A 25,906-nucleotide genomic window follows, 5' to 3' on the forward strand; every position below is an offset into this window, starting at 1 on the left:
TCAATTCGCTTTTTATTATTTATATTTATTTTTTTATCAACCCGTTTATTCTTACAGGCTCAGTTGCATAGGTTTAAAGGAGCCAAACTATTAACTATACTTTTACTACTTTACTTTACTAGATATTAACATGTTTCCTTAATTCCATGGTTAATAAAATAGGAAATCGATTACTCGCGGTCGATTCGAGTTGAGAAGGGTGACACATTTTCATTAGGAAAAGGATGGGATGTTCTTTATATTAGGCTGTCAAAAAAGTCCTGCGGTATTTCCGCGAGGTGTCGTTGTAAGCGCGTAGTTCTAGTTGTATTCATTGTATCGATTGTATTGTCATACTATAGCTTGTTGGAAAGGTATTTTTGCGCGCTATGATATAGTCCATGACAGTGTTTTGTTTGGTTAAGTCGTTCGTGAGTTATAGTGTCGCAAATATGGAGCAAAATAAAGAGAAAAACTGAAAACATATTTTACAGTACTACTATGACAAAGGCAAAAATGCATCTCAAGCTGCCAATAAAATTTGTGCAGTTTATGGACCCGATACAGTTTCTATTTCCACCGCACAACGATGGTTTCAACGTTTTCGTTCTGGTGTAGAGGTCGTCGAAGATGCGCCACGCTCCGGAAGGCCTGTCGTCGAAAATTGCGACAAAATCGCTGAATTAGCCGAGAAAGACCGGCATAGTAGCAGCCGTAGCATCGGCCAAGAGCTGGGGATAAGTCATCAAACCATTATTAACCATTTGAAGAAGCTTGGATTCACAAAGAAGCTCGATGTATGGGTGCCACACACGTTGACGCAAAAAAACATCTTTGACCGTATCGACGCATGTGAATCGCTGCTGAATCGCAATAAAATCGACCCGTTTCTGAAGCGGATGGTGACTGGCGATGAAAAGTGGGTCACTTACGACAACGTGAAGCGCAAACGGTCGTGGTCGAAGCCCGCTGAAGCGGCTCAGACGGTGGCCAAGCCCTCATTAACGGCCAGGAAGGTTCTGCTGTTTGTTTGGTGGGATTGTCAAGGAATAATCTATTATGAGCTGCTTCCCTATGGCCAAACGCTCAATTCGGACCTGTACTGCCAACAACTGGACCGCTTGAAGGTAGCACTCATGAAGAAGAGGCCATCTTTGATAAACAGAGGCCGCATTGTCTTCCATCAGGACAACGCCAGGCCACACACTTCTTTGGTGACGCGCCAGAAGCTCCGGGAGCTCGGATGGGAGGTTCTTTTGCATCCGCCGTATAGTCCGGACCTTGCACCAAGTGACTACCACCTGTTTTTGTCCATGGTGAACGAGCTAGGTAGTCAGAAGTTAGCCACAAAAGAGGCCTGTGAAAATTGGCTATCCGAGATTTTTGCCAATAAGGAAGCGAGCTTCTATAACAGGGGTATTATGAAGTTGGCATCTCGTTGGGAACAAGTCATCGAACAAAACGGCGCATATTTGACTTAAAACAGATGATTGTTACTAATTTTATGAACAAATGAAAATTCAAAAAAAAATCCGCAGAACTTTTTTGACAGCCTAATATTATGTCTGATATTAATTCAGAAAGCATCGAGAAATTTCCGAATTCCGAAAAGGGCCGATGGACAGACTTGTCATGCAAGAATATAAAAATACTCTCGAACCTCTGGACTGAGACCCAGCTAGCAAACATGATGCTAAGATGGTTTTACAGAGGTTACATAAGTTGCGCATTACTGACATCACGGGTAGGTAAGCACACAAATGGGCAAAACAAATGTATGGGGAAATGGGAATCCTCCCGGATAAGGGAATCATATTTCGAACAAATCTTAAGAGAATTTCCGATTCTATTGATGTACAAATTGTTAAAAAATTAGTTAGTAGCGAAAGCAATTATAAACGTTAATTTTATTTCATAAAATTGTGACCTAATTTCTGATTTGGCACTCTTACTAAAAAACGTAGGTGTAGAACTATACAAAATGAAAGCTCGAGAGTACGCGTGTACCAGTGCAAACGTTGGCAGTTTCCCGGTCAAAGTATTCCCATATCCAACACATTACAATAACAAATGCACACATCATTGAACAACAAACCAGTGAACAATAAACTATAAATGAACAGAACGACATCTATCAGCTATTGAATGATGCGACTAAGTGCTATAAATTTACATGAAAACGATAACCAATCTCGTGAGTGCACCATTATTTGTGATAAAATCGAATTGAAACAAAACGCAATTGCACAGCACCGACAAAACCAGCTGCATATTCTCCGCCCATCCGAGTATGAAATTTGGACCGTGAAAATAAAGTGCGAAAAAAAGCTGCTCGAAAAACGATAAATGAAACAAAACAAACGCTGATCGACGGAGAAAAAATATTCAAAAATTCATAAAATGGATAAAAAGTTGAAACATGACACCGGTGACGGGGATAGTGAGAACATTCCTCCGGGACTGGGAAACAAAACTGGTCCAGCTCAGGCGATGAATTGCACCCCGGGTTGCATCCCCCTGCCGCCAGTGGGTTCTAGCGGAGATGTCACGGCGACCACCCTCCTAGGGGCCGCCAGGAAGCACCTCGTTGTTCGCCAGAAGTCACAAAAAATTGTACTCGCACCGAGCAGCAGCGATGACGCCATTTATCATATTTACGGTGAGTTGGTCTGGCTTCCGTGTACATTTTCCACGGTCGAAAGCATTGTGGAGGTGTACAAAAAGAAAATATTTTTAACTGTTTTCTCTCGTGGCACAGCGAATGCGAAAGGTATCGCCTACAACAGCTAAATTGCCATGTACTTTTGTCCACGTTATTCGTTGTTTGAAATATGAACAGGGAAGAAAACAATTAGAATTAAACTGGTTCCATTCGGGATAAACTTTGTAAACGCTTTGTAGTGGGACATATTTATAGACATGTCCCGTAGGAGCATGGTCCCTTATCTCCCGAACCCACTTTAACTTTCTCTGCTTAGAAAAAGGAACAAATCAAACAAATCATTTCCTCGGATCAGCAGAACGAGTACCATTTGTGCCCAAAAAGTTTTGTGTGTCATTTCTCAAAACAGACGCCAATATATCCCCCCTCCCAAAAAAAAAAAACAATGGAGTGACCCAAAAAGCTTTTACAATACTGAATCCTTTGGCTTTGGCATTTAGCCCAGAAATCCATCTTTTCCCTTAATTTCCTACTAGCTTCGAGTGCAACCAGAGATGTTCCAAATTTTTACATTCTCTCTCTCTCTCTCTCTCTCTCTCTCTCTCTCGCCTACCGCACATTCATTTCCCAACTCCTAGAGCCGAACCGGAGACGGCGTTCAGCGGTGCGTAAAAATTTCGGAAATGTTTTTCCTCCCATCATATCTAGGTTGAGAGAAGTCCAAAAGTTCGTTGGCGGCGGAAATTCGCTAGTGGGTCAGTAAATCTATTACCTTTATTTTTTCCTAGTCGGGATTCGGTTCTTAGTTCGCAATTAATTGCCCGAAGAGACAACATAAACATGTATATATCAATTCATTGAACTCGAAAGTAATAAAACAGTCATAAAAATAATGTGTTTTTGTATCTTTTTCAGGTGAGTAACCATTCGCAGTTTATCGGCAATCAAGTGAGTTGCAATGTTTGCATTTTTATCTTGTAACCACCGAATACCTTCATATTCATTTATATAGGTCTAATGATCTAGAAATTTTAAAAAACATATTTAATTTCAAGATAAAATTCAAAAATTCATTTTGATATCAGTATGGAGCGACATAAAAAAAACTCGAAAAACTCACACATAACTATAATGTTTCATTGCATTTTTTCTGTGAATCCCAGAACTCGTTAATTGTGTGAGTAAAGCAACAATAAAAGAAAGCGTCCCCTGCATAGAGGAAGGCAGGGGAAGACGGACACTCTCTAGATTATTGAAACAATCAACTAACTGAAACAATAATAACTGTCCAATTATAATAAATTATTTTAGTGTATTGCACGACACTCAGTTATGTATACCCATTCAAGCGCGTTTATAGGTGAAACTTTATGATAAACAACAAAACCAAACTTTTTAGATGGTCGATGTCAAGTCAGAGGGAACCAGGTCGCAAAATTGAAAATTTCGAGCTACCGATGGCAATCGGTTGAGCATACCACATTTATCAGATTTCGAAAATCACACGTACAGCAGGAATAGCGTATCGAAACTGTTATGAATGATCAACGGAAACCCCTTATAGCACCAATCTTCAAGTTCGTTTTTCTCGAAATCATAAAAATGTCACGTGATCCAGTTTGACTTAACACCGACCAGTTGGCGACGAGCACCGATTTATTATTTTATAAAAAATTGGTGCTTTAGTGGTAAGTATGTACATAAGAGTGCCAATGACAATGGTCATCTCGAATTCAACAAAGTTACCACATAAAAAATGTTCACCACCACCGAAAACACCTTATGCAAAATATCAACTCAACCAAACTTAAGGGAGATTGGCGCAGAGCGGTCCAAATTTGAGTTTTTTAAAAATCGAAAAATCACCATAGGAGTGTGGGGGCGATTGTGAAAGGTGTTTTCGAAAAAAAAATTATGCTAAATGTCTTGAAACTGCATGAAACGTCGAGATCTACCGTCATCGCGAAAATTGTTTTTGTCAAAAATCGACACTCTGGAACTTCGTCTTTTTTCGAAACACGCAGTGGCGTAGCGTGACCGGGTGACACCGGGAACGGGTCACTAGGGTGTCACCCCTCCAAACTTATCTAAACATGAAACGTATTTATTATAATACTAGCTAACCCGGCGAACTTCGTCCCGCCCAACATTAATTTGTTGATATGATTTCTTTCGAACATTCACGTTTTCTTACTGAGCGAACGTTCGTTGGTTCAATCGTGGAACTCGCCATTGGTTAATCTTCTAATTGACCCTTTACAATTTTCTTACATTATAGTATTCCTAATCTTTCTACCAAAACTCGTCATTATAATTTAAATGTAATTTCAGATATAATTTGAGCTCAAGATTGTTGATTTACTTGCAAATAATATGTTTCTCCGTCATATGAAACAGATGTTTAATACACAAACGTAAATTTCTATTCATAATTTTTTATTCTCAAAGCGCATTGTTCCTCCTGAGAATCTATTGCCATTTTCGCTTCACATCAACGTAACACGAAGCTTAATTCCGTAAGCGTGAAATCCAAGTGGGCTAACAACGATGTCACTGTAAAACACATGGAAATTGATTTTATTCGAACTTTCTCTCAAAGCTTTTCAAAAATTTTAACCATAATATAAAATTGGTCAACGGGCAGAAACGAATACAACAAAAAAAAACACGACTCAAATCAAACCATTCCTTCTTCGGGGTTTCCGCTTGCCAACACATTTTGCTCCCATTTTTAGTTGTACTGATTAAATAGGACGAACGAGAAATCACAAAATCTTCACACGTTGGACACTGGAACTGACAGGAACTTCGCCGTCTCAACGGAGTATTACTTGCGTCATTTTTATTAGTACTTAGTAGAGATTCCTATGCCAAATAACACGCCTTGAATGCATTTTGAGTGGCAAGCTCTAGAATACGCGTGACCACAGTACCAGTCAGAGGAAAGAGCCTGGCCGGGTAAGGAAGTAAAAACTGTCACCAAACCAAATCACCAACTGCATGGCAAATATTGTGTAGGATAATAAATAAGAAATCTTGGTGGTCTATTTGAACCCCTATGTGGTTTAACATAGGATCTATAGTGAAAAACGTACTTTTTCGTTTATTTCACGCCAGCCTCAAAAGCTTCGAGATAAATTTGAAAAAAAAAATACTGAAGGTGCATCTTACTACGGTGTATCAAGAAAAATTATAATCAAAAATTGAAATACTAAAAAAAAATATTGACCTTTTGATTTTTTTTGGGATTTAGAGATTCAGTACTACTCTAATTTATATTTAAATGTTTTCCTACGGCTTTTCTAGATATGTCTGATTTTTTTCAGTGTTGCGCGATACAAAAATATATTTTTTTTTATATTTCCAAAGGGTCTGGCCAGGTAAGGGAGTAAAAAGTGCCCCCAAACCAAATCACCAGCTGTATGCAAAATATTGTATAGGGTACTAAATAAAACATTATGGCAGTAGTACCATATATTTGAGTCCTTATATGGTACACCATAGGATCTAGGATGAATGATACTTTTCGTTTTTTTCACTTTTTTCTCAATAACTTTGAGACAAAAATATGAAAAAAATACTGAAAGTACATCTTACTAAGGTGTATCGATAAATATTTTCAAACAAATATTTTCAAACCAAATATTAAAAAAAAAATCAAATCAATTTTTCATTTGATTTTAAATTAAATTTTATTTTTTTTTATTCTGAGATTCAGTACTACTCTAGTTTTTATTCAAATTTCTTCCTACGTATATTTTAGGTATAGGTGCTTTTTTCAGAATTTTCAGAGTGTTTTTGGCAGTACAATATTTATATACATATATATATATATATATATATATATATATATATATATATATATATATATATATATATATATATATATATATATATATATATATATATATATATCAATTTTCAGGCATTTCGAAATTTTGAAAAAAAATTACTTTGAGACCCACTTTTGCTCTAATTTTTATTTAAATGCGTTCGTATGTGTTTTTTTTTTTCAAATGTTGCGTAAGTTTTAAGAGGATTAAGCGAAAAAAAAATTGTTCTTGGCCTTTGGACATTTTTAAATTGTTTTGGATTTAGAACCCCTTTAAAAAATTTTTCTTTGTTTTTTATATGTCTAAATTTTGTTGGTATATTTAGAGCATTGCGCTGTACAAAGATTTTTTTTCTCGTATCTTAAAATTTATGAGATTATTTTTACATTGGATCTAGATGGTTAACAAATTCACAGGAGTCAGCAGTACGATAGATCTTTTTGAGAAAAATTATAGTCCTTGTGGAAAGATCATTCGGATTAATGAGAAGAACACTTAAAAAATCCTAATTATTATTATTTTTTCTTTTAATTTAATCATGCAATTGAAAACCACGAATACAATAAAATAATCGATTTCAAGAAAATAAAAACAATAATGCAGACGATGAGGAAATTTGTTTGTGTCTCGCAATGCTCTTAAACATTCAGGAAAAAATAACACCATATGTAGAGAAAGACACATACGAACGCATTTAAATAAAAATTAGAACAAAAGCGGGTCTCAAAGTTTAATTTTTTTTTCATAAAAAAATAATTTTCAAAATATATTAAATTTTTTTGATGAAAAAATTGTTTGAAGATATTTATCGATACACCTTAGTAAGATGTACTTTCAGTATTTTTGTCCATATTTTTTTCTCAAAGCTGTTGAGAATGGCGTGAAAAAAACGAGAAGGTGTATTTTTCACCATAGATCCTATGGTGTACCATATAAGGACTCAAATATATGGTACTACTGCCAAAATGTTTTATTTAGGACTCATAACATATTCCAAAACAAAAAAAGTTTAAGCTTCAAAATGATGTGCATCCCATCCCATCCCATACATTGATTTTTCAAGAAGTTACATCATACGTTACATCATAAAACTTTGCACTATGTTTCTCTAACTTTTTGTCGAGTGTATATCTAAATGAAAATACAAATTAAAATACTACATTTCATGTAAATAGATGTAGTTATCATGTACTTGCAATATTAGGATGGAATATATTTTGTTCTCTGTAAAACGATTTTCAAATTTTTATATTTTGATAACTAAACATCACACCGGTCAAAATGACCGATTTGGTGCAAATAGGTATATAACAACTTTCGGTAGTTTTAGTGTTAAAATTATACATACAAACTGTCTTCGAAAGACTTTTAGAGCTTACAAATAAAAACATTTTGCGATGCAGAACTTGTCAATATCTCAACTTCACTCAAAGTTATTAATATTTCTTCCTAAAAAATACGCTCTCTGCAATTGGTTGTCATTCTTTCTGGGGCAAACATAAACAAAGTTTATTGTCGGCACTTGAAAGAACATAGTTCACTCTACATGATGCGTGATTTTTAAAACTATGTTATTTTTCGTGTTTGAGTAAATAAAAATTGTAAACATGAGTTTTTGGGTGAAAACCCATCAATAACTTTGAATAGGATTAAGATATTGACAAGTTCTGCATCGCAAAATGTTTGTCTTGATAAGCTCTTGATAAGCTCTTTTGATGTAGAATTTAAAATATAAAAGTTAGAGCAAAAAAATCCGGTTTTTCATGGTCACCCTAATGCAACTTAGGAAATATGCGCTAAATCGATTATATTAAAACTTCGTTCTACAAAGTTGTTTGAAATAATTGGGGATACAACATTGTCGAACTATGTTTATCTCTATCTATAATGATAACAAAGTTAGATATTTTATTTCCTCGACAACCCTATTATTGATAACACAAAAATGAGCGCTCTATCATATGTAACAACTTTGTCGAAGACAGTTTTTGTCTAAAGAATGAATATCTTCCAAAAAGTTGTTTTGTAACTAATTTGCATTAGGGTAACCATGAAAAACTCGGTTTTTTACTTTAACTTTTATATTTTAATTTCTACATCAAAATTGTCTTCGTACGTCTTTTTAGATATTTTTGAAAATCACATATTATATAGAGTGAAATTTGTTCTTTCAAATTCCTTCAACAAACATGTTTTATGTTTGCCCCAGAAAGAATGGCAAGCAATTGAAAAGAGTGTATTTTTTGGGAAGAAATATCAATAACTTTGAGTGAAGTTGAGATATTGACAAGTTCTGCATCGCAAAATGTTTGTATAAGTAAGCTCTAAAAGTCTTTCGAAGACAGTTTAGATGTAGCATTTGAAATATTAAAAGTAAGAGCAAAAAGACCTTTTTTTTCATGATGACCTTTTTTTTATTAATTCGTTTACTTTTACAGGCTCAGTTACTTAGGTTTAAAGGAGCCGAATTCTTAAATATAATTTTAAAACTATATATATATATATAAACAATTTTCTTACATCTATGGTTAGTAAGGTGGAAAACCGATTACTCGCGGTGTACTCGAGTTTAGGAGGGTGACACATTTTTAGGAGAAGGATGGGATATAAGGAAATTGTAACAATGTTGATGAACACTCATTTCATAAATCTATTCGTATATCTATAGTGTATTTACATTTCAACTTATTCTACTATTTATAGCAAGGGGACGAATATCCCCGCAAAGGAAGGAAAGGAGGGTATAAGGATGTAGGGACAATCACACACGAAGATCTATAGCTTTAAGGAAAACATATATATGGGACATGTAATCAAGGTCTAACCGAGCCAACACATCTCTCACCGGCACATTGGGCTGTCTTTCTCGGGCCCGAAGGGAGTTTTCTAAATTCGATCTGGCGACCAGATACACCTCGCACGACCAAACAATGTGCTCGATGTCGTGATAACCTTGGCCACAAATGGTGACCCTAACGCAACATAAAATAAAGGTGCTATATTCATTATTTCAAGAGATAGAAAATAAAAACTTTGTTCTACAAAGAAGTCTCAAATAACTGAGACTACAACATTGTCGAACTATGTTTACAACTATCTATAAAGATAAGAAAGTTATATTTTTTATTTCATCGACAATTTTGGTCACCCTATTTTTGATAACATGGAAATGAGCGCTCTGTTATATGTAACAACTTTGTCGCAGACAGTTTTTGTCTGTAAAATAACTGTCGAGCTCTAAATGCTGATTTCCACTTAAACGCATCTTCTGGACTATGATGTAGTGCTGCTACATTTTAATCTGTACCAGAGGGATTAAAAATCTTTCTTATCTGTTCCTTTTTTTCCAAAAATCTGTACCAAAAATATGTACCATCGAAAATATTTGTTGTAGAGAAAAAAAATATTATTAAAAATACTCATTTATTTACTACAAATACAAATACCACGATGTTCAATCAATCGTTTGAACTCAAAATTGCGTTCATCGTATTCTTCCTGAGTCGATTTCGAAGCTTTTATATTTTATATTTTATATTATATTTAGAGAATATATATCGCTCGACAGCTGCCGAGGTGTGAGGCATAGTGACAACGTTACAAACAAGAAATCGAAACGCCGAAAATGCGAGAGAAACGTCAATTCTTTGAAGACATCCAATTCTTGTCCACCAATCCTGTATACGCTCGTTTTCTGAAAATGTGATTTCCTTTCGGAGTAATTTTATCTTTAGGGTAGCGAATCAATCCTTCAGATCTTGTATATTTCCATTTGTAGGAAACGCTTCTAACACAACGTTAATGTTTGTCAAATTGGAAAAACATCTGGGATTTAACATTGCCGCAGACTTTAGCGTCGAATCATCAAAATCAATTTTTTTTTTCTCATTTGTTTAATCATCCCCGCGGAAAAATTACGATCCTTAAAAATGATCTGCCTTTCGCTGTCCCCTGTTCTGATAGTTTCTTCTGCTGCTATTCCGACCTAAACATTCTTGCCGCTTTTCAAATGATCTTCAAATTTAGTAGCATTGGACATTAAAAAACGTTAGATTCCTCACAGATATTAGAGAGAATTATCAAATAAAAATCTTTCAGCTATTCACGTAGCATCGTGAATTGTTCAAGATTTTTCAGATTTCTGGGGCAAGACACACCGTCCGACGCGAGTTTAGACGATCCTTGTAACGAATTCAGTCCTTACGAAACTGATCAATCGTTGCATTGTAAATGTTGTTATGATCAGCAGCACCAAGCGATACTACGGCGTAAAAGTCGTCCTGTACCTTAGTGTTGCTTTGTTCAAATGTAAGAAATTTCACAAGCGGAAAAAATCTTTACCAATCTGTACGTTTTGACGAAAATCTGTACTCTGTACCGTAAAGAATCTGTACCAAAAATAACGAAAAATCTGTACCATTCCAGATAAATCTGTACGTTTGGCAACACTACTCGTGACCTTTGCGTGAGAGGTATGGATGTTATCACTACGCCAGATAGCCTTCATTATTATTCTGTCATATTTTCGGTATCAAACATTTATTCCATGTAGCGGAGAAACATGTTATTTGCAAGAAGTTGAAAAATCTTGCGCAAGAATTGTCGAAAAAAAATCTCATACAGTGGTAGACATTCGTTAAGCTCAATATTTTTAAAAATAGTAATATATAGTAATAATAGTAATAGTAATAAGTCAATTCTTTGTACAGTTGTGCTCATAAAAGACGATTATTGTTTATTTTCATCGAATTCATTCTAAAAAAAGTATAAATTCACTTTTTTTTTTATCCAAAATATATATTTTATTAAGGCTCATATGGCGTCAGCCTAACGGGGCCGGGAGTTCAATATTTTGACAATGTTTGCTTAGACTATGTTAGTAATATGTAACCGATTACTCGTGGTTGATTCGAGGTTAGTATTACAAGTGTTCTCATAATTGGTATGTCGCAGTCTTCGATGCTCTGTACGTGTGCCCGACACGGGATACTTGCTATTGGGATGCAGCTGAGATATATATAAATTCACTTGTTGTTTTCTAAGTAAATCAAACATGTGGAATCAGGGTGGACATTCGATTAGCCGCATCCTAAAATTTCAATAAAAGAAAATTTGTGCGGCAAATTTCGAGTCCAATCGGTAGCTAATATTTAGTATGTCCACCTTCATTTCGGATCACTTTGAAACTCGATTTGGCATCGAGTCAGACAGCTTTTAAAGTGTTGCCATATTGATTATAGCCCAACATTCCTAAACTACTGCCTTGAGACTGGAAATGTTGTCAAATTGTCATCCGTTTGCATAGACCATCTCGGCCAAGATTCTCCATAGATTCTCTATGGGATTGCAATCGACTGCCAGCAGGTCATTCAAGAAGCGGAATGTCCTTCTCGGCAAACCATGCCTCCGATTGCTTGGAAACGTGGATCTATGCATAATCCTGCTGAAAAAACGACATCCTCGGTAACGTTATTCTCAATATGGCCAATCAAAACGTCCTCCAGTAATTGAAGATACTTTTCGGAGTTCATTCGGGTAAAATGAAACAAATGAGAAGCTTGCTGTGATAGGAAACGGCTCCCCACACTGTCAATCTTTCGCCCCCAAAGTTTCGCTTCGATCTCACGACATGCCGTTGACTTAAATTGTACCAATAGCAACCGTAACAGTCCGGTCCATCCAAATTGAACTTTTTTCGCCGGAAAATACAACATTTCTCCATTCTAGTTTCCATTCCATGTATTGCCGGGCGAAAATGAGATGGTTCTGCTTATGGGTGGCGGTCAGTTTCGGCTTCCCTTGAAGTTTCTTCCACATGATGTTTGGTAACTCATTCAAGATGCGCGCAATATACCTCTTCGTTACTGGAACAACCGATTCTGCCTTAATGTATGAGCAGGACATCGTTTCCTGGTTGCTTCGTGTCTTATGCGACCTTTAAGACGCAAAGTAGCTTTGGTGTTCCCATTTGTTGGTCGTTATATCCCATATTTCTGGCACTATTTGAAGAAATTCCGTACCACTTTCTCAGATAGACCAATTTTTGTTACGATCGAGCGATTTGAAAATTTTTCTTCACTGAATATCTTTATTATTTTCCGCCTCTCTTCCGTCAATAGAATACCTTTCGCCATTCCTTTAAATTCTACGTTAATCAATAATCTGACCAACTTCTTACGTTGCACATCTGATGTTTATCTTGTAAATTGAACATTCCCAAGTATTTTTTTCAAAAAACACAGATAAAGGCTTGGTGATTATGCTAAAACTCGATTTTTATGCCCTGCGGCTAAACATATCTCGGGAAAAAACGACGTTTATATCCACCGATGCCGCCTTGTGTGTGTGTGTGATTGTGACGCACGTCCTTTCAATAAAATTGACTTAAATATACTACCACTACAGCAAATAAGTATCCCGATAAAAAGAACATTCCTAGTTGTTTTGTAAGTGTTTCAAGTTTTTTTTTTTTCAAGTGCTACTAAACGAATGTCTATCACTGTATTATAATGATGAGTTTTGGTAGAACTACTAAGAATTTTATAATAAAAGATAATGTTAAAGGGTCGATTAGAAGATCAATCAATGAACAGTTCTGCGATTGGACCCATGAACGTTCGTTTAGCGTTTTCTTGCTGAATGTTTGAAGGTATTGATAACAAAAAACGAATTATGGGCGAGACGAAGTTTGCCGGGTCAGCTAGTTATTTATGAAAACCACAGTCATTTTTAAGTTCATGAATACCATGGATGTGGAGCTATTTGCTCTTCGTGAGCGCTAATTCTGTGCTCCCTTGGCCGAGTGGTTAGCGTCATAACTAACATGCCGGGTGTTCGGGTTCGATTCCCGTTCTGGTCGGGGGAATTTTTCGTCAAAGAAATTTCCTCCGACTTGCACTGTGATCACGCGTATTCTAGAACTTGCCACTCAGAATGCATTCAAGGCGTGTTATTTGGCATAGAAATCTCAACTAAGTACTAATAAAAATGACGCAAGTAATACTACGTTGAGACGGCGAAGTTCCTCTAGGAACGTTAGTGCCATTGAAGAAGAAGAAGAGCGCTAATTCTAACAGAAAACATATAAAACGGAATTAAATTGCTGTTCTGGACACTTGAACAAAGTTCCGATATCTTTATAATTGGCGTTCTGTCTCAGTTTTACCTAGTACGATATTTCCAGGTATTCTCTTCCGTCTGTTCGAGTATGTTGTGCGATACTAGGTATATGTGGTCGATTTCGGTTTTAACGAAACATTTTTGCAAGCCAGACAAACTTTGTGGAAACGGTAAGTTGTTCCAATTATTTTCTAACCTGTGAATGAAACGTCAGGTCATATAATAAACTAAGTTCAACGACGAACTTGTGTACAGAATCAAACCAAACTTTGGTTCAGTGCAGCTTTATGCCAATTTACTTGCAGTCAAAAAGTTAACATGCCGGAAATGTAATCTTCACTGTTACCGTACTAAACATGCTCTGTTTGCATAGAGCGAACAAGAATAAGAACAACCAACATTTTCGATACTTCCAAGTAAAACAAAACACCTATTAACAGTACGGGAAGGCTCGCTAACGGGGTAATGTTTTCCACCAACAAGAACCGAAGTATATAATGCTGGATGCTGTGATATTGATTTTGGATCCTAATGTACTCGATCTCGCCGTTTCCTCCTCTCTGCTCACCTATATAACCATGTGCCCTTAACCCTGACTGCAAACGACGTAATTTCCTTGCCGAGTGGGATGAGAACTTTAGCGTACGAAGAAAATCCCAACGTGGACGCAGTACCGTTCGACGCTCGCATACTTGATAAACCAAAACGCAGCCGTGGTTTGTGTTTATCCGAAATTCCCATTTGCTACTAAATGATACCAAATACACGTTCCATTATGGACCAGAGAGGGAGAGACACTGCTAGTGTTCATGAGAGTACGCAAGAGCGAATGTGATGGAAAATACTATAACACTCTGACTCTCTCTTCAATCAGATCGCTCTCCCAACATAGCGCAGGAGATTTTATGCTGAGAAGCAACAAATGGTTTCTTCCCACCATGCTGCTGTTATCACTTGGAATGAATTGCTGATATGCTGGCGCGCGGGAGTTCATCTATGTTTCGCAAGTGGGATTCATCTGTGAAGAGCGCGTCGGGAAAGTTCGTTTTGTTTATTTGATTGTTTTCATTCGCCATCACAGTGAACAAAAATAACTTTGGCGAGGGTGTGTTGCAAGTTGGGTGTGCAGTGTTGGGTGTTTTTTTTTTCTTTCTTTTCTTTGTAAAGTGGGTGATGAAGTATGGGTGTTGTTTTTAGTTTGAACTTATCATTTATCAACCAATACAGGGAGTAGTTTATCGGAGCATAAAGTTTGTTATGTTTTTCCCATCATTCCAGATGGTGCTTAGTGCGAACGTCGTTTCTCACTGAAGCGAAAGTTTCACAGTAAAAGCGATCATTATAGTTAAGGTGCTAGGAAAATAGGCTAATTGTGTTATTGCATTTAAAAAAAGTTAAAATTTTAAATAATAGTCTTTATCGGCTCGCAGGATGAGCTTGAATGCTTCTCATGATGACCATGCATTTGAAGATACGACCGTTAAGCTTAATTGATTTTTTTTCTCGAATTTTTTATTCAGTGGGGCCGTAAGTAGAAGTCCAGTGTGCCGCATGTACACACTTGGTTCTCCCAAAAAAATGATCATGGTTTGTCCGGTTTTAGAAATCTCCATTTTTGAATGAAAACATTCGAATTCACAATTAGATGTTGCATTTATCATTGCTTGAGTTTACTGTCATCATATTGATTCATTCATAATTTAGGCTTTCTTCAGAATGTTACCTTTTCTTGGGCATTTTAGAAGTGTTCACCTCAACACAATCAACACAGAAAAACCATACTTCTGCTATGCGCGAAGCACACCATAAACAAACATAAACAAACTGCAGCGCGCCAAGCAGTTGCCATAGAAATCATGTGGACAAAACAACATTATTGAATTGGACAACTCATGATCAGAATTGAGTTCATAAAAATGCGTTAATTTAATGGTTTAGCTATGTAAATCCGATACAAATGGTGAGCAAGCATGATGTTTACAATATTTATAAGTATTGTAATCCAGGAAAGGTCTGAATACGTGCCAAATAATCATCTGGTGATCGATTAAAAGTTAGCTCGAATGAGGGGCGCATTGACACCAATTGAAGGTGTATTTTATAATCCTTTAAAACATGTGATTTCGTAAAAATATACTATCAAACTACTATAAATCATGTAAAAGGCAATTTCATTTATATGTTTCGAAACATTCGAAGGCCTTATTTGACACAGGAGCGCTGAATTAGAGCATTCAAAAAAGTGGGCAAACCATGATCATATTTTCGACTGGACAAACCAAGATCATTTACCCTATATACAGTGAAAAGAAATCGAAGACTGTATATAATGGAGTCCGCGTTGTACCAGTTTTCCAGTATAAAAACGATGTTCTTCAAAGACAAGCTTGGAGAATCATTCTCATTTTTCTAAAACACGTGCTCTATATGGCAAGTTAATTTTGAACTTGGACTTGGACTGTTGCTATCGTTGATTCTATGATCTAATGCAAAAATCACTTCACTGTTTCATGATGAACCGAATTTTGTTTTCACATTGTACCACAATCAATTCGTTTGCCTCTGAATCATTATCAGGGCTTCTTGTGACTTCTACATTTTTACATAAGGTTTGACCGAAAACTCTTCCGCCGGTGTGATGGTTTTCGAATATTTGCATGCACTGATAACGGCCTTATCATTAGCATTTGAAGCATTCGATGAGTCTCAACAACGAAGGGAGCTCATCTAGAAGTCAAATATGCTCATTAGCATATTAGCATATAAAGTGGATGCGATGTTTTCAAGACTTTCGTTTTTTCGGTTTTCAAAATAAAATACAATAATAAAAATGGGTGGGTTATATCTACGATATAACCGCAAAGTTGACGTGGGACTAGCTTAGCTTAGCAATCATTTGTTTGTATTGATTAAATTTTTGATATAATGAAACAATTTCCGAATTCAATATATTTGCTTTGTGAGTGAACAGATTGAATAAATGCCATGTAAGGTCATACATTGTGATAGATTATGTTCTTCGTTACAAGTAAATTTAATGACAGTCCTTTTTCGTTTGGTACGATGCCTAGGACAAAATATGTGAACGGAAGAATTATCAAACGATTATTTTATTTTACATTTCCCTCTGAAGTTTGCATCTCTCAGATGTACGTACTTCTCGAACCGCGAATTCGTTTGATTTGATGAACTTCAGGTACTCAGTGTCAGAAATTCAGTGAGTAGAAGATATGAAGGCAAATCCTTCAATGCAATCTTGAATAACCGAGCCAAAGCGTTGTTTTCGTACCCGTTCTTGTAATCCGTGTTAGGAAAACACTTTTCGGAGTGCAAAAAAAGACATACGGGTGCAGAAGTACCCTCGACTTGCATGAATCAACAACTTCAACTTATACCGTGTTCAGGAAACCTATTCTAGCCTGCACAAAGGCAAGCGAGTACAAAAGAACTCGCAGTTTGCATTTATTTTCCCAGACACCTTGGTTTCGAAGTCTGTGTTAGGCAAACACATTTCAGTCGAAACAAAAATGCTTCCAACTTGCGAGAATTTGCAATGCCAATTTCCCCACGCTCCATGGATTTGAAGTCTGTGTTAGGGGAAACACATTTCAGTCAGAACAAAAACACCCCCGACTTACATGCATTTGCAATGCCAATTTCCCCGCGCTCCTTGGATTTAGAGTCTGTGTTAGGGAAACACATTTCAGTCGGATCAAAAATACCCCCGCCTTACATGTATTTGCAATGCCAATTTCCCCACGCTCCATGGATTAGAAGTCTGATCTCCTGAAACAGGAAATAACATGGAATAAACAAACATCATTCTGATCACCCAATGAATTTGTGGAACAACATCTTTTGTACGAAATTAATTATATGTTTCTGATGAATTTTCTGAATTTGTCAGAAATTATATCATGTGCGTGTCTCAGTCCAAAGCGATTGAGTAAATACGCGACGGAGTGTTGGTAATTTAGAAAACTGGATGCTGATTGACACGTTTTCGGAGAGTGAGATTAGGAAAATGCAGTCGTGAACCATTGCACATTACCATGTCATTTTAATTTCGGCATTGTTTGACGACATTTCTGAATAGTACTGGCAAATCCTGCTTTCGACACCGGACTATTGAATAATTAATTGGAATGTTCAATGGTTCGCGACTACATTCCCGTGGCTATACATCTAGGAGCGCGTCAATTAGAAACACTCACAGTGTCAATTAGAGCACATTTGTAGAAAATTTTGGCTTCAAAATTGGTATAAAATATAGCACTGTATGCGAAATGTTAACTATGGCGTTCGGTTAGCCCTTGGAAAGGTTTTAAAGTAAAACATTATTGGTGCAAGAAAGATGAGAAATAACCTTCTCGGTTTTGCCCTACTTCCAAAGACAATCAAAACTCAAAAAACTCTCACAGTATTTTTGTTTATGAAGCATCATTAGCTCCCTACAGATTTCTAGACAGTTTTTCCATGCAACCAAATGTTCTGAATCTACAGTTTTTGAATTTTTTAATGTTTATACTTCTATAAAATAACTCCTGAGTTAAATAGATCTTTTCACTGGTTGAAAAAATTCGTTACGGTAAGCCTCAATTTACTCATCTTTTTGATTATACTTATACATACTCTTGCTGAGCCTGAACTGCTTACTATTATGTAAAATTTCGAGCTTTCCCACGAATACTTAGATTGCGTTCATCGTGTTGTTGTTGAGCCGATTTAGAGCCTTAATTTTGTTGTTGTTATATTCAGAAAAAGTTCGCTTGACGGTTACCAATGGATGACACAAGATATGAGATAAAATATTTATATATAATTTTCCATGTTGAATCGCATGTAGATTCTATTGTTCATGTTACTTCTCTCAAATGGATACGATTTCACAAAGTATTGAAATTTCTTTAATTTTCAAAAATCCATATCTCAATTTTGAAGAGTCCGACACGGTACCACTATATGTCATTATTTGCTAAATTAAATTTCTTTTCCAATAAAAATATATAAAAAAATATCGAAGGGGAGGTGTATCGAGATACAAAAGTTTTTAAAATAAAATTCAAATTTTCAGTAAGATTTTTCAACAGTGCACTAAATATAGTGTTTCTCCTAAATAGTTTATCAGTTTTCCAAATTCCTATTTTTTTACTAATTAAAAAAATGTAACTTTCAAACCATCTAAACGATTTACGATATATATCCTTTGGAATGATCTGCCTTTCACTGTCTATAGTTTTGAGAATTTCTTCTTCTTATCGATCATTGCATTGTAAATGCTTTTATGATCAGCAGCACCCAGCGACGTAAAAGTTGTCATGTACCCTAATGTTCAATTGTAAGAAATTTCACCCGTGGAAAAAAGCTGTACTTTTTGACGAAAATCCTTACTCTGTACCGTACAGAATCTGTACCAAAATTAACGAAAAAATTTGTACCATTCCAGATAAATGTGTACGTGTGGCAACACTGCTCATGTGATAAATAATGGAATGAATGTTTTCCTATAAATTTAGCATGTCACACAAAAAAAATATTTAAGGCAGTATTCTAGTCTAGAAATTTAAAAAAAAATCAATTTTTTCCCTTCATATTTTTGTAGTTTAGGCATTCAAGAATGTACCCAAGAAAGGAGAGTGTAAAATATTTTGTTTGAGTGATTGACTCTTGACGGTGAGCAACATTTGTCGGGTTCGGTTTACCCTGCTGAATTATGCTACACGATACTTGTGGAATTCATGTTTTATCTCGCATAATATACTGTTGTTTCCAAGTGTGAAAAAATATACCAAGGTTCCTAATAAACTTTGGTGTTTTTGTTCTGTATTCCGCACACGGTTCCGTAGGTACGGAGATTATTGCAAGCAGTGAATCAGCGAAGATTTATTTGCTCTCTCATCGATATGCACAGTGTTTCCTGGAGACAAAGATCTTATCGTTTTAGTGCAGCAGGAAAATTAATGTTTGAGGGAGCGAAGAAAGAAAAAATGCTGCAGTGATAGCATACCGAGCAAAGAATTCACACACTGCAGAATAGCTGACTTCCAGGAACATAGGATTTTATTTTCTTCCCATGCATTTGTAACCTCGACAATAATTACTTTCTATTTGAAGATTTTATTCGCGGTCATCGATTCTGTCGACTTTCTATAATTCTTTTATCTTTTTAAAAACATCGATAAAGAATACGCTCGATGATTAACGGATTATAAATTATTATTACATTGTGTTGGGGAAAGAGTTATCCATTATTTTCTCGTCAGCTGGCTTTAGTGATATTAATATCCCGCGTAAAGGGTGTGTCACATCAAATTGCATCACGGAAAAAACGCTGTAGAAATTCGCCCAGTAGACCGATCCTTTTGAAAATTTTAGACAGTAAAATAAAAACTATTAAACAACTTTTGGCATTTTCTTTTTATTCATATTTCGAGCCCAAGCCCGTATGCTCGCACCTTCCTCTTTACCCCGTCCATAAGGTTCTGTACAACGTCAGGTTGTAGTTTTTTTTGAACAGAAATCTATTTTCTCTCGAAGTTCGCATCGATTTGACAACTTTTGGGTTCTTCCGGAGGGCCTGCTTCATAATCGCCCAATATTTCTCTATTGGGCGAAGCTCCGGCGCGTTGGGCGGGTTCATTTCCTTTGGCACGAAGGTGACCCCGTTGGCTTCGTACCACTCCAACACGTCCTTTGAATAGTGGCACGAAGCGAGATCCGGCCAGAAGATGGCCGGGCCCTCGTGCTGCTTCAATAGTGGTAGTAAGCGCTTCTGTAGGCACTCCTTAAGGTAAACCTGCCCGTTTACCGTGCCGGTCATCACGAAGGGGGCGCTCCGCTTTCCGCAAGAGCAGATCGCTTGCCACATCGTACTTTTTGGCAAACTTGGATAGTTTCTACTTGCGAATCTCCTCCGGAACGCTGAATTTGTCCTCTGCGGAGAAGAACAACAGGCTCGGGAGCTGACGAAAGTCCGCTTTGACGTAGGTTTCGTCGTCCATTACCAGGCAATGCGGCTTCGTCAGCATTTCGGTGTACAACTTCCGGGCTCGCGTCTTCCCCACCATGTTTTGCCTTTCGTCGCGGTTAGGAACCTTCGGAACCTTGTATGTACGCAGGCCCTCCCGCTGCTTGGTCCGCTGGACGAATGTACTTGACAAATTCAGCTTATTGGCGACATCCCGGACCGAACTTCTCGGATCACGTCTAAAATGCTTAACTACGCGCTTGTGATCTTTTTCACTGACGGAGCATCCATTTTTGCCATTTTCACCTTCCGGTCGATGGTTAGGTTCTCGAAGTATCGTTTTAGTACTCTGCTGACCGTGGATTAGACGATTCCCAGCATCTTACCGATGTCCCGATGTGACAACTCCGGATTCTCGAAATGAGTGCACAGGATTAATTCACGATGGTCTTTTTCGTTCGACGACATTTTTCCAAATTTACGAAAAATTGACAGTGAAGCATGGCCAACGTAATATATACACTCTTATCTGATTATAAGCGAAAGCTGAAGATATAATTCCTAAAAATTAAATTTCTACAGCGTTTTTTTCGTGATGCAATTTGATGTGACACACCCTTTAATATCGATCATGAACCGTTTGAAGCTAGCGATTCACCAGAAACGTTCAGAATTGACCAAAACAATGGGATCGAGAGATGGTTGTAAATATCTATTGCAATGGTTTTTCTCTAATAAGGACCAAGACCCCTCTGATAGAGACATTATGAAGCTACCTTTAGAATGGCAACAATTATTCGAACAAAACGGTGTATATTTGACCCAAATCGAACAATCCGAAGCATATCAAAAATAGTTTTGAACTCACCCAAAAATAATGAATTACTTTTTCCCCAACCTAATATATTATTGATTAATTTTAGATAAGTTCTCTAGGTTACTTTCTTAGGTTTCCTAAAGTTTATCTTCGCCGTCCCGATTAGATATCTATTAATTTCTATGAAGCGCACTCGGTTACCTTCTCAGGTTTCCCAAAGCTATTTGTCTGCGATGAAATTTCGACAAAAAAGAGGCGTTATATAATTAAATAACAATAGCTGGTCCAATAAATTGTTTAGGCTTTCTTTCTCAAGTTACCTAAAGATAATCTCTGCAGCGCGTCACAAGACACATGACGTTTTTGTTTCGTCGAGTAGCCAATAGCTCGCGTTTACATAATCACATCACTTACCGCAGTGAATCCTGATTGTTCTTAACCATTCCCACTAACAACTATCACTTCCATGATAAACGCTAGGGAACCACGCTATAGAGGCGACCCTTCTGGCCTTCGGGCGGCGAATATCATACTAACATTCCTTCCCTTCCCCTGGAGACTGTAAGGGCGTGGCCGGCGTCGTTATTGACAATTTAAAGCTCAAACCACCGAAAATTGCACAACGAGAATGATTTGCTAGTCCCAAGAGTCATTCTGTGTGTTCTTTGTGCAATTTGGTTGGTTCAGGTCAATCATGGAGAGCAACTACGAATTGTACAGTCTACCCAAGCTCAAGCTCAAGAATGTACCCAAGAAAGGACTTATCGAAAATCTCATTATTTACCGAGTTAAAGCCATTTTAGTGATGCGGTATCTAACCTGGTACGGCCATAACAATGCACTTCAAACGCGTTTTTTCTCAAAACAAATTTTTTTTCAAACTGGTGTACACGATATCTCAAGTTCTACTGAACCGATTCATGTCGAATTAATATGAATTCAATCTGTATGCATCTCTCTATCACAAGAACCTCTAAAAAATTGTTTTTATTAATTTAGCTTTTTTTTAAAAATCTGGAAAAATAAGAAAAAACGTTTTAAACCGCATTTTGTATTTCAAACGGCCGCCATTTTGTCAAAGAGTATTTTTTTTGACTTGTCCGGGGTTCATGCGATAGCGGCATCTTTACTGATTCAGAATCTGTTCGATTTTTTTGTTTCAGATACCCAGAAGGACTGGAATCATGTACGCCATGGCACAATTTTTTTTTTGACTTCTCCATCAGCTTGTAACTTTTCTAGCCATGAATATTTTTTCTCCGTTCAGTTTTTGTTTTATTGTCAAAAGCTAGATGAACAAATAATGATACAATGGATTGCAAAAATAGTCTTTGTTTTACTTTTACGGAGCTCGGAAAAACGTCCGAAATTCGTGTCATTAAATTACCCCCTTAAATTATACAAATTGGAGAAACAAAACAGATTTTTTGCTACAAAAAAAAAATCTGTTTCGAGTAAATCACGTTTCCATTATATCACGCGAAAATTGTTTTCGAGCGTGATATAATCGAGACGTTACTGTACTCAAATAATTATAAGTTACTTGATCAGTTCAAAAGTTATCAATTGTTCAAAACCAGTAGTGGTAAAACAATCGAAATTTGAAACCACCCTATTACTGAGTCCTAAGCTACCTTTTTGGAAATCGTGTAAATAAACGAGGTTTGAGCTGAATCACAGCAAACTTTTTTCATTCCTCTTTTATTTTACGTACAGGGTAACTTCGATATAACGTACATTTTACTTTCAAAATTGTACGTTATATCGAAGCATGATAAAGAACTCTGAAACGTAGCTCATACTACTTTATTGTGTTGCTGTTTGAGTAAGGTTGATGAATAAAATCAATAAGAAGACAAAGTCAGCTTTTCTCATGATGTTTCCCTCCGTTTTGTTGATTGAAGTTTGATTCATTTAGAATCCGGAATCACAAAACAGTTGTATTTCGGTATTGGTTAAAGTTACAACACAAGCTTTAGTATCAAAATACAGACAATGTATTTTTCTTTCAGAAAATAAATATTCAAAAAAAAATTTTTTTGGACTTTGGTAATGTGTACGTTATATCGAGGTAAAATGTACGTTATATCGAATGACGTTATATCGAGGGTACGTTATAACGAGGGTACGTTATATCGAAGTTTCCCTGTACATATATGCGTCAATTGATAAAAAGTGCTGGTAAACAAACAATCTGGTTCTTGTTATTGTAATTATTGTGGCTATGGATGACGAAAAAAGGAGGAATTTTCTTCCGGAAATTTGAGAGGAAAGACATAATAAAATCGAACGAGTTCGCAGGAGAAGCATCTAATCGTAAATGATATTCAAATAATCAAATATGTCGCATGCCCCAAACGTCCCACCATTTCAATTAGAACACAAAAATGTGTTTTTCATCATTCTGATTGAATTCAGAATCAATTTCTTTATCTACGATCAAATAAAAGCACGTTCCGTCGAATGAACCAGCCCCTCAGACGCACCCGGATCGGCTGCGCAGTGAGAGCGGAAATTGCTCCATATTTCCCCTCCGTCACGCTGTCTCTGTTTATCTCGTTCGGTGCAAAACGAAAAAAAAAGTAAACAACTTTTCCCGCACCTCACAGCTCACACGTCAGCTGAATTTTTTTTCCTTCTTCGCAAAGCATCATTATCCGAGAAATCTGACGGAGCAGAGACCAGAGATATTAACCGTTCCGCGAGACACGGCGAAACCGGCTGACAGAGGGCTATTGCGAAAAAGTAAACCGTCGACAGCCACAACAAAACTCGCTGCTTCTCTCCCGTCAGAAGTGGTTCACTAGAAGCAGCAAACCCAGCTGCTGCTGCTACTTTGAGAAGGCAACCTGAGCCACCCAAGCCCGAAACGGAGCCCGAGCTGCCTCCGACCGGCCGAATTCGATAATTCATTTCAATCGCGAAATTCAGTCTCAGTTTCAAGTCGGTCGTCGGTTCACAGACAGCACCTTTGTTGCCAGTTTGCTCATAGAGAGCATTGAGATCGCGCGCGCTTCTTGAGTTCTCCAAGAAAAATTCGACGACGACGACGAAGGCGACGAGGGTCGAATTTCCCTCCGTACGGACCATAAGTACAGAAAGAAAAATCCTGTGCTAGTTCCCCGAATAGGTTATTCGTGACGTGTGATACCATTCAGTGAAAGTTGCACTTCATAGATACCATTATGATAAAGTTCTCAATCAGTACCACAAAAAACAAGATAAGCTAGGCCGTGTTATCACCATCATCTATCATTACGCGTGCCGCGGTGTTTTCTCCCACCTTCTATCGATGAGGGTGAATGTAATTAAGTGAACCCGCGTGAAACCCATAAAAAAGGGGGCAGAAGAGGGAGTAGTAAAACACAACGCACGGTGCGTCACATTCCTCTAAAAATGCTGAATGAAAGACAGCAAAAGTGTTTGTAAACAACAAGAAAGGGGGAAACAAGTGTCGAGTGAATAGAAGCGTAAAACATCTTAACAGTGGTGAGTGATTTAGCTGGAAGGCCTCTCACCGATCGGAGAGGAGCAAAAAAAAACAAAAATCTCCACTAAAGTCAATGAAAAAGCAATTTCGGAAAATTAGCCCCCATTAATTTAAAGTGATGGTGAGAGGATCCCCGACGTTCCGTGACCCAACGCGCTCCCTGTAGATTGGCTCTAGACGGCGCGCGAAAGCCACTACAACTCACCGCGAACGCCGAGTGTCGATTCATTGATCATTCTGGCGTAAGTGTGTCTGGTTTCGCAAAGTGCAATGTTGTTGTTCGATGGCATAATCAAAATATGAGAAGTATATACCTAAGTGTTCGACCTCCTCATCCTCCACCTGACGGAAAGTACTGTGCGGTCGTTCGTTCGGGCGTCAATAGCTCTCGGAAGAAATCCGGTGTATTCGCGCGTATGAAATAGAATTCGCGTAAATATTGATGGAGGTGAGCGCCTTGATCGGTGCCGCCCCCCACAGGCTCCCTCCAAAACGGCAGCTCATAAGCTGTTAGTGCTCAGTGTGCTGATGTTATTAGAGTGTCTCAGTTTTGATTTTATGGTTTCTTGTTTTGGAAAGAGAGTGGGTTCAATCAATGGAGCGAGAAAATGGAGTGATCACAAAAAAGAATGATCAAGTCGCGATCGATCTGTCGAATCGATTGCGTGCGTGTCGGCTTTTGGGTGAATGCCCTGAGGGGCAGGTGTCTGCAAATGTGTGTATAGAAAAATGCAATGCTATAAACATGGCAACAAAAACGCTTCGTTTAGGCCCCCGGTTCAGGGTGAACGCAGCGACAGCGCCACCAGTGACGACAGGCACTTGTTGTGCGGTCTGACTACTAGGGGACCTTCGACTTTTGCTTCTTCGTCTTCTTCGTAAGGTTGTTAGACGACGGGGTAGAGTTGGTGTTACATCTAAACCAATGACATTTGCTGGTGTTTTTGTGCGAATTAAACCGGATTTTCAAAATTTGTCTTACATCATCTATTGTAGTTAACGATTTTTAAAATTATGTGTTTGGCTTAAATTGGCTTGA

General features: G+C 37.3%; 1 protein-coding gene across 5 annotated transcripts in view; it reads left to right on the forward strand.

Moving 5' to 3' along the window:
* LOC129773218 (dual specificity calcium/calmodulin-dependent 3',5'-cyclic nucleotide phosphodiesterase 1A-like) overlaps nucleotides 1-25,906 on the forward strand; it is a 544,686-nt gene that overhangs the window by 139,463 nt on the left and 379,317 nt on the right. The window contains exon 1 of one of the 5 annotated variants that reach the window (XM_055776808.1): nucleotides 1,986-2,638. The exons of 2 other annotated variants lie outside the window; for them this stretch is intronic. In XM_055776808.1, coding sequence (XP_055632783.1) covers nucleotides 2,380-2,638 — 259 coding nt within the window. In that variant the 5' untranslated portion in view covers nucleotides 1,986-2,379. Of the gene's footprint in view, nucleotides 1-1,985; nucleotides 2,639-24,353; nucleotides 25,110-25,906 lie in introns of those variants that run through there. 2 more of the 5 variants (XM_055776806.1, XM_055776807.1) reach the window with 2 other exon arrangements.

Source organism: Toxorhynchites rutilus, chromosome 3 (assembly GCF_029784135.1).
Source record: "Toxorhynchites rutilus septentrionalis strain SRP chromosome 3, ASM2978413v1, whole genome shotgun sequence".
In the NCBI taxonomy this organism is placed as follows: Eukaryota; Metazoa; Arthropoda; class Insecta; order Diptera; family Culicidae; genus Toxorhynchites; species Toxorhynchites rutilus.